Here is a 17,032-nt window from a genome sequence, read left to right on the forward strand (position 1 = left end):
GGCAATGGATCAGTAAAAATCTGAAGATTTTGGTTTGGAGGAGCTACAGATGTGTTGCCTTTATCATTCACACCAGAAACAGAGATAGTATTATTATCAATCAAATCTTGAATTTTACCCTTCAAAGCAAAACATTTTTCAGTATCATGCCCAGGATGACGACGAAATTGACAAAAAGATTTGTTATCAAAATAGGGTGAATTAATTTTTGCAAGATCTATTTGCCTTATAGGAGGAAGAGTAAGCACATTTTGTTCCAATAACTTATTCATAATACTATGCAATGATTCATTCAAAGGAGTAAACTTTCTTTCTTTCTTGAAAAACTTAGAAATAGGAAGCACACCTGATGCTGCATTCACATTGTTGTTGATGATGTTTTCATTGAATTTAATGGACTCTCTGTTCGGTTTAAACTTCCCAAATGGTTGTTGACTACTATCACCCTTATCACTCGGAGCCATAGGATTTGCTTGTTCCATTTGACTCACAGTCAGTTGATAATTGTGAAGAGTTGCGCACAACTGTTGGAAAGAAGTAAACTCAGAAAACAGGAGTTTTTCTCTAATGTCTTTTTGTAAATTAGAAATAAAGATTCTTTGAATATCATTGTCAGGTACTGGAAAGGAAATTTGAGCATACAAATGCTTATATCTACCAATGAAATCAGTCACTTTTTCTTTAACACCTTGTTTACAATGCATTAAATCAATCAAAGTAACTTTAGGACTTATATTGTTTTGAAATTGTTGAATGAAAGCATTTGCAAGTTGTTCGAAAGAAGTAATAGAATAGGAAGGCAACGAGCAATAGCATTGTAGGGCTTTATCTCTTAATATTCTAGTAAACAGTTTTGCAAGCAACCTTTGGTCATAAGCAAAATCGGTACATATTGTTTGAAAGGTCTTAACATGTGTTAGAGGATCACCCTTACCATTATAAAGCTCCAAATGCGGAATTTCAACATGTTTAGGGGGGATAGCTCGAACAATGTCAAGAGAAAGTGGGCTCGCAACATCAAATGTGGGCACACTAAACTTAGATTGATTCATAGAGGCAATTTGTTGTTGTAAAGAAGAGACAGTTTGTGCAAGATTGTTAATGGTCACTTCAGTCGAAGAGTTCATATTAGACGTGTTAGATTGTGATGGAGGTGTTATGTTATTGAAAGAAGGTAGAGAGTAAGGTGGCGGGACACTATGATAGTTAATCATAGGAGATGATTGGAAGGGAGGAACACTACAAGGAGGAATGGAATGGTTAAATGAATTGCCCCCTTGCGTCATGTTCATTTGTGGAGATATAAGAGGAACACTCATTGAAGGAACGGATGAAGAAGTCGGATTGAATGAAGGAAGAGGGTTGATTGAAGAAGAGGGATTGCCCCCATGACTGGTGATCATAGAAGGAATGTCTTGTGTTGAAGTAGTCATTATGTTTGATGTAAAAGTAGGTATACTAGCAATAGAAGTCGTCAAAGGAATAGAATAATTAACTTGAGTAGGAGGTTGTGTATAACCCAAAGTTTCGGCACAACTCTTCATAGGCATCACATTCGAATCCACAATGTGTGCAATACCATGCAAAATATCAATTCCATTCTTATCACTTTGAACCATACGTTTTAGACCCTCAATTAATGAAAGAGCTTCGCTATCAGGGTATTCTTGAGACATCCATTGTCGAAAATCATCAAATTGGTTATCCAATTTCGAAAGTTGTTCTACAGAAACCTCATGGAGAGCTTCTTCATCATTAAGAGGATTAGAGGAATTACCCATGTCCTCGTTAAAAAGGCCATTCAAATTAGGTTCCATCTCCTCAGTAATTAAACCTTGGAAAGACCTAATTCTAAGGCTCCGTCTAACGGGAATAGTGTAAGTAGGGCTTATTGTTGTAAAACTCATGCACTAAAGAGAGAGAGAAGATTTTGAATTTTAGAGGTAGCAAATTTCAATAAAATCAGCCAATCTCCTAGATTTAAGCTGTTAAATACAATCAGGACAATCTCCCGAAATTTCGGAAAAAATGTCCGGGACCATGGCGAACGGAGTGCACACGGTCCTCACAACTTTTTTCGAAATTTTCAGGGATGAAAGTTATGATGATTTTAAAGCTAATCTGAAAAAAATTGAGTGATTTTACGATCTGTAGATAGGCCAAATTAAAGTTGCAATCTCAAAATTGAACCCTACCAAGATTGTTGAAAAATGTAAAATTTGAATTTTGAAAAAGAGAGGGAAACTGAAATTTTGAATTTTATGATTTTAAAGGGAATGCTAAAAGCAATGCAAGTTTTGAAATTTAAAAGTTGACTTGATTTCATGAAAAATTTGAATTTGAAAGTGGAAATCAAAGTTGTTGCAATTAAACACTTAATTTCAAAAGTCACAAACTGCAAAAATTTGAATAAAACACTGAAATTTCGAATGAATGCTAACACACTTTTCAGATTTAGGACTGTAAGAAACACAATTTTGATATAAATTTCAATTTCAACAATTTTTGAATGATTAGAAGCCTCAATCCAAGCGATCACTAGACCAACTTTGACTGTAATTTTGAAAGTGTTAGAATTGATAAAATCAGCCAAAATTCTGGATTTTAGCAGAAAAATACAGTAAGATCTAGCTCCCGAAATTTCGGAAAAAATGTCGGGGATGATGGCGCTCGGGGTGCACACGGTCCTCGCAACTTTTTTCCAAATTTTCAGGGATGAAAGATATTGTGATTTTGTTGCGGAATCCAAAGTTACAGCCGATTTGGAGGTGTTTTGATTAGTGAAATTATCAGTCAAAGGTTGAATCAAGAGGGTTTTAAAAATTAGGGTTTTGACATTTAACCACTTAATTTTCAGAATTAAAGCACAAATATGAATTGACAATTTGCAATAGAAGGGTAGATCTGAGACAAGCATTAACAATTAAACATTTCACAAGCTTAATTAATAAAAAGAAAATTTTAGGGTTTTTTATGCAATCAACCTCTAAAATTTGCAAAAGATCAAACATGGAAATGTAATTAAGGAAGCAAATTTTTCAGATCTAACCATGAATAATCAGAATGAGGATGTTCACGTCAGGTTCACCAAAATGTAAAGCGGAAAAATCGAACCCTAGTCGTTCTCCCCTCCCCAACTCCAAGGAGAGAGAAGGGAGAGTCACTAGGGTTGATGGTTTTCACTTAGGAGGGACTTTACATTCAAAAGAGGGGTTGAAACCCACAAGATCCAATCCCACGCAATGGAAGATTGGATTCTAAATGAGTTTCAAGAGTTAAGACATCAAGGATATCCTCTTTTGTAAAGAATGTAGATAGAAAGATTGAACTAGGAATGCATGTAATAGTAAGAAAGATTCACTTATAAATAGAGATAGGGATACGGGATGAAGCTGCGGACCTGGAATTAGCAGTAAAATGTCGAGATGGTGTTGTTCTGCAAATTTGAGCGAAAGTTGACGGGACGATGGCGCCCGGCGTGCACACGGTCCTCCGAAAAATCCGCGAAACGAAGGTGGATCTGTTCGTCTCTGCACAAGGATTCCAGATCTTCAATTACAGCCGCGTACCTGCAACCTACACACAGAAAAGAGAGGACGATTGGGGGGTTAGGGATGAGGGGTTTGCCTTTAGGTCAAACCCCGGTTTTGGAATTAACCAAGAAATGAGAATGTTGTAAATGTAAATGTTTGTAATGTAAACAAGTACTGATACCTTGTTGTAAGAATGTTTGTATTCTTACATGCGAAGGTGTAATGTATGTAGTATGTAATGTGTTGTAAGTGATCTCCTCTTCAATGGTTGAATCCTTGTCTTGAATGCAACACTTAGCCTTGAATGGAGACTTAGAATGCTCAATTGCTTGAAGGAATGCTTGAATGCTTGAATGTTTGAATGCTTGAATATCGTTTCCGCCTTTTTTCCATCTTACCAAAATGGGAGAGGAAATGTAGTTTATATACTTGTCAATTAGGGCTGATAGACTGATTTTCCCGACCTTAGGCCGACCAGGAAACATTATTTTCCAATTTGCAAACTTAAAGACCCGAAGCCCCATAAGAGACCGGGCCCAAAATAGGGCCAGGGACCAGGGCGCTGGGCGCCATGGTCCTGGGGGACCAGGGCACTGGGCGCCCTAGTCCAGAAGGACCAGGGCACTGGGCGCCATGGTCCCACCTCCAGGGACAACAGGGTGCAAGGAGGATCAGGCCAGGGTGCTGAGAAATGCAGTTTTTGATGTCATGAACAAGTTTCGGGGTCTCCATTCAGGTTCCGTGTTGCATCGCCATCGTGAAGACCCAAATGCAGTCGAAATTGCAAGTGTCGCAATTTTAGGACGCTACACAATGACTGTATTCCAATATGCTACTTTGTTTGTCCCCATGAAACAAGGAATGCCTAAATAATTTCGTGGGAGCTCATCTGAGTGAAAACAACAAAAAAATTGCAAAATCCTTCTTTTTACCATTTGTCTTGTATTGAAAACATATATTTTGGATTTGTGTTCATTAATCCTTTGTCCCGATACAGTAGTATACACACCCAACACCTTTTTGATTTCTTGAGCCTCTTTTATGCTTGATTGTCATATAACAATGTGTCATCAACAAACAAGGTGTGTGTGACTGAGATGCTTATATTCAGAATATGTATGCCTTGCCACAATCCTACTTCACTTTTGTTCTTGATGCTTCTACTGAGGGCTTCAGCCATGATGATAAATAAAACCGGAGAAAGTGGGTCACTTTGTCTTAGTCCTTGTGTAGCATTAAAGAATCTTGAGGGTGTGCCATTAATAATGACTGAGAAACAAGCACATGATAAGCATAAGTGAATCCATTTGCACCACTTCTCCAAGAATCCAAATTCTCTTAATACCTTAAGGAGGAAAACCCAATTCACCTTGTCATACGCTTTCATCATATATAATTTGACAATTAATGAAGAGAGTTTGGATTTATGGATAAAATGAAGAAATTCATGTGCTACTAAAGCCCCTTCCACTTTTTCTCGGCCTAGAACAAATCCACCTTTCTATGGAGAAATGATTTTTGAAATTAGAAACTAAAGCCTGAGATATATTGCCTTGGTGATAATCTTGTAAATTGAGTTACATAGTGAGATGGGCCTAAAATCTGCAAATGTTTTTGGTTCCTTTGTTTTTGGTAATACTGCTATGTTACTCACATTGAATGATTTCAAGATTGATCCACTCCTCCTTGATTCTTCCAATACTTGTAACAAATCAAAACCAATGACATCCCAACATTTTTGATAGAAAAGTTGTGAATCCATCTGGACCTAGGGCTTTGTCTGGCGCCATGGAGAACAATACACTATGTACTTCTTCTAAAGTGAAGGATCTCATTAAGGTGTCATTTTCTTGTTGGTCTATAATTATTGGCAGACCTCCTAGAAGTTCTTGCTCTTGCTGCAGATACTGACCATAAATCAGTTGTGGGGGAGCCAAAAGATTTGCATAGAACCGAACCCCTTCTTCTTGTATTGTTGATGCATTTGTCAAAGGCTCACCTGTGGTAGTATTTTGAATAGTAAAAAATTTTTGTGTTGGTCTTTTTGTCTTGGCTAAAGCGTGAAAAAACTTTGTGTTCCAATCCCCTTCTTTTAACCAAAGTTCTCTTGATTTTTGCCTCCAGTAAACTTCCTCCCTTTTGCTTAACTCTGCCCATGATTCTTGGAGTTGTTTTTGTTTACAATAAGTATTTGTATCCAGACCATGTTGGATAATATGCTCATGAACCTCTGATAACTCTTTAGACACTTGTTCTTTCTAAATAAATTTGTTTTTGAATACATGTACATTCTAGTTTTTAATATAGGACTTCACATGTTGTAACTTCTTTTGGAATTGGAACATCTTGGTTCCTTTATGATAAGGGGCACTTACCCACCATTCTTAATATTTCTTATAAGATTATTACCAAATATTTGGCTTAAAAGTTGCATCTTTTAATTCCACAAGTTGTACATCTGGAGAAAACTAGTTTCATTTAAGTACATTCTTAACAATATATTTATAGTTTGGGAAGGTATGGAATAGCCTTGATGCTCTCAATAGAAGGCTTTATTCTTAAAAATTAAATTTATCAAAGGATATGATGATATTGAATGGCCCTTTATTTTGTCCATGCTTCAAGATATAGAATTTGGGCCACACTTCATTCAATCGGTTATCATGCTCTTTGTTCATGCCTTGGCTTGCACCATCATTAATGACCAACAATCCACTAGCTTTTAAATTTTCAAAGTCTATTCGCTAGAGTTGTCCCTTGACTCTTGCTTTCTATGTGCTTGCAGCTGAAGGTTTTGGATACCTTTAAACTCACCTCGTGTCTCAAGGGTTGGTCAAAGGTATTGGCTTACATAACTCCTCATATAAACTTATTAATTGCCACCTTGTAAATAATTTGTTAATCACTCTCCTTGAAAAGGAGAAAAATATTAAATAGATCCTCAAATATGTTGATATATTTTTAAAAAAAATCTACCATTCAATGACATAAGACTTAATGTTACAAACAATATTTTCTTCTATCACCCTCTTGGATTAATTCCTTCAACTAAAAATAGATTGTTCATGGAGAATTTTTAAAATTATAAGGCATCCCTTTTGCTTTCCAATATTCACAGGTCCTTATGACAAGTGGTTCTTACTAGAATTGAAAAAAAATGGTGTATTGGATCATGAAATCCCTCTCTTTGGTAGAAACATTTTAGGTATGTTTCAAGATTATTGCAATTACCCATGTTTATATTTTTTCATAAGATCATTGCAACAATCCAAAGCATCTACAAAGAGCATGACATTGTAACAATGATGCCTTGGCTTGCACCATCAATAATGACCTTCAATGCCTTGGCTTGCACCATCATTAATGACCTTCATTAATGCATTGGCCTCTTACATGAAGCTATAAAATATTCTTAATGATTTTATTTGAGCTTCAATAGAAAATTACAAGGGTTTTCATCAAGTTGTCTAGAAAATTTGTTCTCCATCAAGAATTCAGAAGTTTGGAACTTTTATCCACACAATATCAAGGTTTGGCACTTTGTGCCAAATGGATTGTATGTGCCAATGGAGATGAAGCCTATAAAATTCTTATTTTGTATTGTATTGCCACTCACCATCCTTTTGAGTGACCTACTTGTAAGGGGATTGGGCTCCAAAGCCTTCTTGCCATGAAGAATGCAATTAATATTGAAGGCACTTTTTTCATCAAAAGCATTTAGAGAGCTTGGGAAGTCATGAAATCCTATATTTTCTAGAATGGTTGAGCTTCCATGTTGGACTTTCCATCAGCCAACAAAATATCTGGTGGTGTCTCATAATTTGTAAGATCAAGATCGCCCATTGGCAAGGCTTCTTTGGATGCATGCCTTGAGATTTCACAAGAAAGGAATTCAAAGTTTGTAGGATTTATTCTCTAGAACTTTTATGAGTCTAATGTCATCAAATGAAACCAAAGCCAAGTTTCACCTTTCTAATCAAGATTGTGAAACTTTTAATACAATCATGGGGTCAATTTCAACTAATATGGTTCACAAAATTGGTATCAATTCTACCAGTCCATGGTGGAAAGATTGCAAGTAGGGTCCAAACATTGCCTTTCAAATTATAATCCTTGTCATGGATATTTTTGGCTCTCTCCCCATCTACACATGGTTTCAATGTTAAACCAATGATAACATTTGCAATTGTCAATCCCAATTTGGCAACACAAGTTAATACCATCTAGTCCACTATTTTGGAAGAAAAATTGGCCCACTTTTCCAAGCCCTTCATATGGGATCTAGATTATCTCATTTGAGTGCCTGAGACCCTTGTTACCCCTTTTGTGCATAGCCCCGGTCTTTTAAGCATCACTTATAGTTATATCCCAAAGCCCAAAAACTCAAGATGTGGATCCATGATTCTTTCAAGCCCCTCCAACTAGATCCTTTTTTATTGACACATGGTTCTTTTAGGGCATTGACCTCATAACTCTCATAAATTCAACTAGATTTGGCAAATATTGAGCAACCTCAATATATTCAAATTGCTTTGTTGATCAACATATTTTACTTTTCTAAAGCAATTATTTGTACTAATGTGTTATCACAAATCTTAGTAGAAGCTAATAAATTTGCACTTGAGGTTGCTCACTTATAGGCACTCCTTGACCATTGGGACAATGCCCTTTGTGTAGTGGCCAAAGTTTCCCCATCTCGCTCCTCTAAGAGATGTTCACCTCCTCATGGATGCCACAATGGATGGAGTCTCTTACTCAAGGTACTTGAGATGCATGCTCCCAAGCTTCTCTCTCCACTATTAGAAGGGATTGTGAACAACAGGGTTGGTCGTGACTTGTTCATAGATGATTCACCTCTTCTCCATGGCCTATTGGTGGTGCTTCCAATTGGTTTGATTCCAGTAAATTTCCTATTTCGCCAGCACATACCAGTGACGAAGACAAAAAAATGTGAAAGAGAAATATAGCAAGGGATGGGACCTCTCGTGAATACTCTAATACCAACTAATGTATGAGGCAAGTTGGGTGATCAGGACCCCCATCCTCCCTCTACTACTATTGTTTCCGCTTAGTGGTTTGATATTGTTTCTATATTTTATGATCAAGGCATTAGCCATGTGTGGACTTTAGGGGTGTGATTTTATATCTGCCTACCTTTTATGTGAATGTGTGCTATAATTTCTTATTAATGATAATTTATACAACAATTTTAAAGATGTCTTACTAAGTTTAAAATAAAGAATAGTGAACTTGTAATTAGATGAATCAAAACTCAAATAAAATATATCAATGCAAGAAAAAAAAATTGAAATCAATAATTCAAAACATGCTCCATAATAAACTATCAATATAAAATGTTCACATATTGTAGTTTAAAGCTTTTTATATAGATAAGTCCAATGAAATATGTTGATGTCATTTGGGAAGGTAAAACAAACTAAATGCAAAAATAACAATTAACTCCAATAATTAATTATTACCTATTACTACATAAATGATGTAGCTATTAATTAGATTAAATTATTATTTTACAAGAATTATTTTTCACTACTAAATAGTAAACTATAAAGGAGATTTGATATAATAGTTCATCATCAAATCTTAATGAACATGAAAGACTCAAATTTTCATAACAATATTAACTTCAATAAATGCAAAGTGATGAGAGTAAGCAATCACACAAGCAAAGATATACATACTCATCTTGGAGAGCCCAAATTTTGAGGAAAAAACTCCATTAAATGACAACCAAATTACTCACATACTCACCATCTCCAATGACATTACAAACATTAGGTCTACATCTCCAAGACATTACAAACCTTAGGTCTGCATCTCCAAGACATTACAAACCTTAGGCCTAGTAGGCACAAAAACAATGTAAATTAAACTTATTCAATCCATAAGATCTCTTGAAAACTCTATGAACACCTCATAGTTTTGTAGTTGTCTAAACACTTGAATCCACTTCTATTCCCAATTAAATGTCAAGTCAATAATTATTTTGATTATACAATAGCATATATATGCTTTACAATCAATAAAATAAGCTCAAAAGACAAAGTAGAACAATTGAGGAACTTAGAATGTCATGATCATTTTGTCATGTGACAAAACTATTACTTGTCATTAGGGGGTGATTATAAAAGTTCCTACTTTTTGGATGTCATTGTGAAACTCACACTAACAAAATTGTTTCTTTTCTCCTATACAAACCAACACTTATTTGGACAAAGCAATTATGAAGCCATCCAATCCAAATTTAGTAGTTTGTAACAGGACCCAAAATATTCTCATAAATCCAAATATCTAACTTTGTCTTAAAACCTCTTCTTCCTTCATTGAAGGGTTATCTTGATTTAAACCATGTTGTCATGTAATCTACCTAAACCTTTTACAAAGCAACTACATCTTGGAAGATAGGAGTTACAGCATGTTACCATGTAGTTTATTTGATCCTTTTACAAAACAATATCATCTTGGAATATAGGAGTTACACCATGTTGCCATGTAGTCTCTCAGATTCTTTTACAAAGAACCTAAATATTGGGAGATAAGAGTTACACCATGTTGCCACAGAGTATCCAATCCTTTTACAAAGCAACTACATCTTGGAAGATAAGAATTACACCAGGTTGCCATAACAATCTATCTAATCCTTTTACAAATCAATTAATCTTCAATGATGTGAACTTATTGATCTTTTAATGATCATTCTACATGATTGGCTTAAACCAAATCTTTCATCACATTCAAGTTACATTAATACCTCCTAATCTCAATCTCAACAACTTCCCTTGTCTGCATTTTGAAATAGTGTTTATCAACTTTCAAATCCTTTATATTTTCACTACAAAATATGATGTTTGCATCCCATGGATGTTCTGTCAAAGGTGACTTAATAATTTGGTCATGCTTTATGTCAACATCATTTCTTTGTAACCCAATACATATTGAAAGACCAATTTCAACAATGTATGGCAGCCTACATGAACAATCATGCTAATAAACATCGCAGTTTAAGGCTGGTTCTAATTGATCCTTGCAAAATTTGATCAATTTCCACCATAAGTTAAAATTTGTGCTTCTCTACATAATTCTTGATGTCTTGCTTATTGACAATTTTGATTTCAATAGAAATGATTTTTAGTTTCAAAAATATTTATGCATCCATTATATTCAATTTTTTTCTATCAAGTTAGCCAACCATTACATGGAATTAAAAAATTTAACCAAAAATATTAGTCTGTATTTATTTTATATTTTAAATCATTATAAAAAAATATCATTTCTCTTTCTTTCTGTTGGTTCACATTGAAAATAATTAGCAATAAAAAAAAATTAAAAAAAATAAAAACTTTTCTTTTTTCAATTACAAATTATATTAAATTTTTGAATGACAAGTCCACTATTGCTTGCCAATAGACATGCCCACTTTTAATAGAGTAGATTTTAGTATATATTATATTGAAAGTGTATATCCCAATCTTCTACAAAAAGATATATTTATAGTTAAATATTTTATCTTGATGTCTTGTTGTACATCTTATTTGTATCTTTATATTTTCATAAATGGATATAAATATTTTAATATATATATATCTATTCATATTAATATATTTTATATTTCTTATCTATATTTAAAAATCTAATCTATATATTTATATATATATATATATATATATATATATATATATATATATATATATATATTTTATATTTCTCATCTATATTTAAAAATCTAATCTATATACTTGATAAATGAGATTCATATATGTTTCTTATTTTAATAATTTTACTGATATTTACTTATGGTTTGCTTAAACTGCTATTTAGACAAATATTTGTATATAATTTCAAACTTTCATAGTTATTTTCATATATTACTAAAGCTTCTTACTCTATGACAATATCTTAAAGCTTCTTACTCTATGACAATATCTTTTACCTTCAAGAATTTCTCTAATATGCTGTTTAGACAATTATTTGTATAGAATTTCAAACTTTTATAGTTCTCTCATATCATTAAAGCTTTTTAGTCTTGACTATATCTTTTATCTTCAAGAATTTCTCTAGAACTAATTTAAACACAACACTTGATGCAAATGCATCTCTTGTTTAATTATATGGACATTTGGGCAATGCCGCGACATAACGTACAATGAGCAAACAATTGTTCAAATAAAATGTGTTTTCGACGTACCATCTACTGCAGCTATCTTGTATTTTTTGACGCATCATTATCCTGCTGCTATTTCTAGTATGGTATCCTTGGAAAATTTGGTCAATTTTATCAGATTATTATGAAGAAGGAAGGTAGAATATATGTTTTTTTCATCAGAAATCTTGATAACTTCAAGAAAATTTTGAATTCAATTGAATTGAAAATTTCTACATATTGATCCTTGCTTGCAATACGCTACGCAATGAAAAAACAATCATATAATGAATTGTCGTTTTTGGGCATTGCCTCCAATATACCACAAAAATCTTTCTTAAGTTTTAGAGAACTTTTTTTTCTTGTGCTATTTTGTAGCAAAGTAGGGTTTAGGATCGAAGTTTGGTATGACTCGAGCAAGATTGAGATTATTAAAAATGTGAGTGATGTTCAACTTGTTCTCTGTTGCAAGAAAGAAATCCAATTGAATATTGAACTTCCATTGAATTTTGTTGTATATACTCAAATCAATTTTGCCTACAAAAAGAGTTTGGGGGAGAGATTACTTGGGGTCTCCAATGAAATTTCAACTGAAGTTAGTTGTATATACTCAAATCAATTTTGGCCCTATCAAGGGTCTGATAGGTTGAAACCCTGCAGATGGTGTCCCTTGTTTACTTACACACACAGAAGTGCCTTCATTTTGTTAAGTTGATTTTCACCTCATAGGTGTTCCAACACTTCCATAATAATCATGGTGGACAATGTATAGACTAACAAATTAAATTTTGACATAAGTTGAGGATTTAACGGAGATCACATACCTTGCTGTAATGAAATGTAAACAAAGCTTGGATTAGGTCAGTAGTTAAGAATGCAACCAAGATATGGTGCACAATGATTACAACATTAAATAACCATACATTGCACAGTACTGTGAAGATACAAGGTATCAAGAAGCGCCTTCCATCAATTTGCAGAAGTTCATCCAAGAAAATCTCCTCTCTAAAACTGCTAATTAATCATGTACTTGTAGAGTGTAGTTTAGTGTGGCCTGTAAATATGTCCCATCTTTCAGTAACAGTTAGACTTGCTTTGCAAATCTCGAGAAATTATTTGAACCAAGTAATGAACATATATACTGTTGAAAATTAGTAAACATATTCTTCATATTTGTACATGCCATTTTGGTCAAAGAATGAAAACAGATTGTAGCTGCCTCTGCAATCAATGTACTTCATATAACAACTTGAACATCAAATTTGCAGGGACGTGATGACAAGAACATTAACATGAAACCAATCGCTGAAAGGGCTCTTCAGACTCTTCATCTATTGAAAAAAAAGTATGAAAGATCCAATCAACAGATGGATACATTGGACAAATGAGCACCCAAGCTCCATAAAGAGTAATTTCAATAAAACCTGTATGCATCATGAGCCTGTAAGATCAAAAAATGCAAAGTTGCTTTAGCCGAAAAAAGATAAAGCAAATAATTGTACAACATTGTGGGTCATATCAAGACCGCATCACATCCAACACCCAAATTAGGAGTGACAACAAATGAAGCTGCCAAGCCGCTGGCAATCCCATCATTCTGGGCGTGTGCAAAATGTCACTCTCACTGCTCCTCCAGTGACTATGAATACACAAACTTGTATGACGGGTATAGCTGTATAACATCTCGTCCTTATACAATTCAATTGGATTCAAATGAATGCCAATTTTCAGAGGCAATACATTGGAAAGTTACTAGTACAAGAGCCTCAACCAGAGACCTGTGCAGACTTATCTCTGCTGGAAAAGAAAAATAGCTAAAGAAAGATCTATGCAATTAGCTTTCTGTGAATAGCAATGGGTACTACAAGTGCTCCTCTTCACGAAGGCCTTGGATTTGCTTTTGCAATTGCTCCTGAGACTCTTACCAGCTAAAGAGAGTAATTAAACTGAACTAACTTTGCTAATTGACATCTACAGCCTGGGAGGGGGTGGTTGAAGACTTTCTGTTGAAAAAGGAGACCTGTCCCACCCCAAAGGTGTTTGAGTGAGAGGATCCCACCGATCAACTAAAATACGCCCTCCACGACCCATCCTAACACGCCCTCGAGGAAGCACAATCCCAGCAGCAGCCAATCTTTCTGGATCTAGAGGTCTTGTAAACAATAATACTGGCTCCTGAGGGTCCTGTCAATTACATCATTTATTAATGTGTTAAAATTAAACTTCATTACTTGGTAGTATTTATAATGCTGAATCTTATTATCCTGTGACATTACCTTTCAACTTAAATAGGCTAGAACAAAGCTGATAATAGTAAATCTAGACAAGTGACAATCTAATAAAAACCAAATTCTGAAGATATTGACAAAATTGAATTCTTTTCTCCAGGGGCAAGAAGAATACCCTTCTATTCACACGTCCTCTGAGCTGTTCGTAATTTCTTTTTGAGTCCCTCCTGTTTTGATCTGACGCCTCTACCATTGGCATAGCATCTGTAACAGGTGGTGTTTGTGCAAATCCAGGACGAATGCGTGCATGACCATTTGCCAGATCTGAAGAATTTGCAAGCAGTCCTGTAACACGTTCATCATCTCCACGTTTGTTTACTGTGGACTTATTTGTGGGAGTGAAACCGATAAGTGTAAATCCATCCTCATCATGATGGGTATCATGCTGCAAAAAGATGGCAAATAATTATGAGTGGAAGGTACAAATATTTTTGTTTCACAAGAACTTCAACTGATACTTAACAATGGAATCAATTAATGCTGTAATGAGACATAACACCCATAAAAAAATTATGAGTGGGAGGTACAAATATTTTTGTTTCACAAGAAATTTAACTGATACTTAACAATGGAATCAATTAATGCTGTAATGAGACATAACAACCATAAACAAGAATAATCTGTGAAACAGAAAAAATTCAACAGCAGGGTTTAAAGATTTATTTATTTATTTTTAAATCTAAAGAAGTTTCTTATTCAGTTGGCTTCCTAAATATGTCTCAACATTTTGTATGTCTGCTAGAATTTGTAAATTCTGAAAGAGTCACTACCTGTTATTGGTAAAAAACAACTGACTATTGATTGCAATTTAAGGACTAATCTTCCAAAGGGACTTAACAAAACAGTAAGAGAATTCAACTTCATTCCATTTGTTATAGCCATCGTGTGGTATAATCCTTTTATTTTACATCCATTGTCATTGTTAACTGTCCAATCTCTTATTTTGTTGAGAATGACAGCCATGAACCCCAATACATTTGACAATATCCTATTCCTTCTTGCAGGACTGTTCTTAAGATTATCTAAGAATTAATTGCATTGATTTATCGTTATGATCCTTCTTGCCAATTATCGGAAATATAGCAGGATCAACAAAACTAACTCCATCAAGTTCATAACAGAATTCAACGCAGAAACTGCTCTCATTATACTCAATATCCTGGATTCCTCCTCTCCCAACATAGAAGTCAAATATAATGTAATATAGTTGTTATATGAATTGACTAAATTTACGTGGAAATCCCCTTCAAAAGTAAATAAATACATACAAAACATGATTTAAGATCTTCACATTTTTAAGTAACAATTTATGAGGAATGCATAATCAGCAAATTGCCATATCTCCTGCAATGTGTTATTGCTGCTAATATATGTATTTAATTACCATCTTCTATTTTCCATGAGTCTGTGTATACCCCTTTCTGTGAGTCTGTGTAGACCGTTTTCGATGATTAAAAATGAATATAGTGACAGTAGATTTACCAACTTATCATTTTGTGGGATGAAAGAGCGACTATAGGAATCAAATTATCTACATATATATGATGGCACATGGATGCAGTTGTTAACCCACATTATGATGTAAGATATTCTCATGAAATTTGAAACATATGCTACTAAGTGATTCTAAGACACGTATGGGAAACACAGGAATGGGACAACAGGGAATGAGAGGCCTATTTGGGAGGAGCCTGCAGAGGACAGGAATTAAAAAATAGGGACACTTTTGAAATATTCGAAATTTGAGTTATTCATATATAAGGCATTCATCATATTCATTATAGAACCATGTCACATAACATCAAGCTCAATTGAGAGAACACAAGAGTTGACAAACTAACAGCATTACATTTATCGCATTGCAAATTTGCACATATATCTAAGTACAACAAAAGGCCCAGAGGCATAGTTGAGCTACTTGGTAATGGTAAGAAGCTCATGAACCAAATTTCCCGTGGAAGAATGCTTGGGAGTACCACAATTTCCATTTACTAGTCCCACCATAGTTAGTGACTTTGGATGGCTTTTTAAAATTTCATTACTCACAAAATACAAGCTATGGAGTTATCATACATCACATATAGCTATTAAATGACAAATAATTTTTCAATCAGAAGAATGAAACTGTTATAACATGATAATTGTAGGATATGCAATTTTCATTATTAGACCAAGTTCCAGGTACTCCTTTGTAAGTTCAAACTTAATTTCCTTTTTTCCTATTTCTTAGTGTTGTGTTACAAAGAAAAGGTTTTCCTTGTTTCTTGAAATCCATTGCATGGTCTTGTTGAAACCCTACAAAATTCAACCTACTTCTCGTTACAGGAAAGGGGAGTTATGTTGTATACTTGCAAACAATATAAAATTGCATAGTTATTATAAATCTCAATTTGTTGAGAAGAAGAGCTTTGAGGTTGGTAAGGGAGACAAACAATCATCCTCCATTTCTCAATTGAGAGATGATCCTCTAGCTGGAATCAACTCTGATTAGTGCTCTGGAATGTAATACAGAGAAGGTGGGGAGACCAATGGAAGGGGTAAGAAAATCTTATAAAGACATCGCTAATATTGAAGATGCAAAAGCAGTAGTAGAGAGCCAAATTTGAGGCTAGCATCAGATAGTGGAGATGGTGGCCAACATGAAGAACAATTTACAATTTGACAAGACAGTAAGGACCTCCCTTTGCCAAGAATTCTCCAAGTTGAACCTAATGAAGAAATAGTAGAAGCTATTAAAAAAGAAGAAAATAGATTAAAGAATGTTTTAATTTTTTCTTGCTTGTATAGATAAAGAGGCACTGCCATCAAACAAAAATCCTTGATGATTGGTTAGTTCATGTATGAGGGAAAAACTGGGGATTTATATATCATTATATAGAATGATCCAATGGGGTTAATTTGTAATATTATTCAAAATATCATAATATGCAAAAAAGGCTTAAGTAAAGAATTTAGGAAAATTGGGAGATCAATTTTTGAAATTGTTCCTTGGTCTTTCAAAGCTTCTCACGAGGAGATATTGGCTGGTTCTATACCTAGGTGAGTTATTCTCA

At 34.3% G+C, this 17,032-nt stretch overlaps 1 protein-coding gene across 1 annotated transcript in view; it reads right to left on the reverse strand.

Annotated features, from left to right (window-relative positions):
* Positions 1 to 13,089: 13,089 nt before the first annotated feature.
* LOC131062532 (uncharacterized) overlaps positions 13,090 to 17,032 on the reverse strand; it is a 53,880-nt gene continuing 49,937 nt past the window's right edge. The window contains exons 12-13 of the mRNA XM_057996226.2: positions 14,095 to 14,364; positions 13,090 to 13,875 (exon numbers count right to left, since the gene is read on the reverse strand). Of these exons, the coding sequence (XP_057852209.1) occupies positions 13,663 to 13,875; positions 14,095 to 14,364 (483 nt within the window). The 3' untranslated portion in view covers positions 13,090 to 13,662. The remainder of the gene's footprint in view (positions 13,876 to 14,094; positions 14,365 to 17,032) is intronic.

Source organism: Cryptomeria japonica, chromosome 1 (genome assembly GCF_030272615.1).
Source record: "Cryptomeria japonica chromosome 1, Sugi_1.0, whole genome shotgun sequence".
Classification (NCBI taxonomy): Eukaryota; Viridiplantae; Streptophyta; class Pinopsida; order Cupressales; family Cupressaceae; genus Cryptomeria; species Cryptomeria japonica.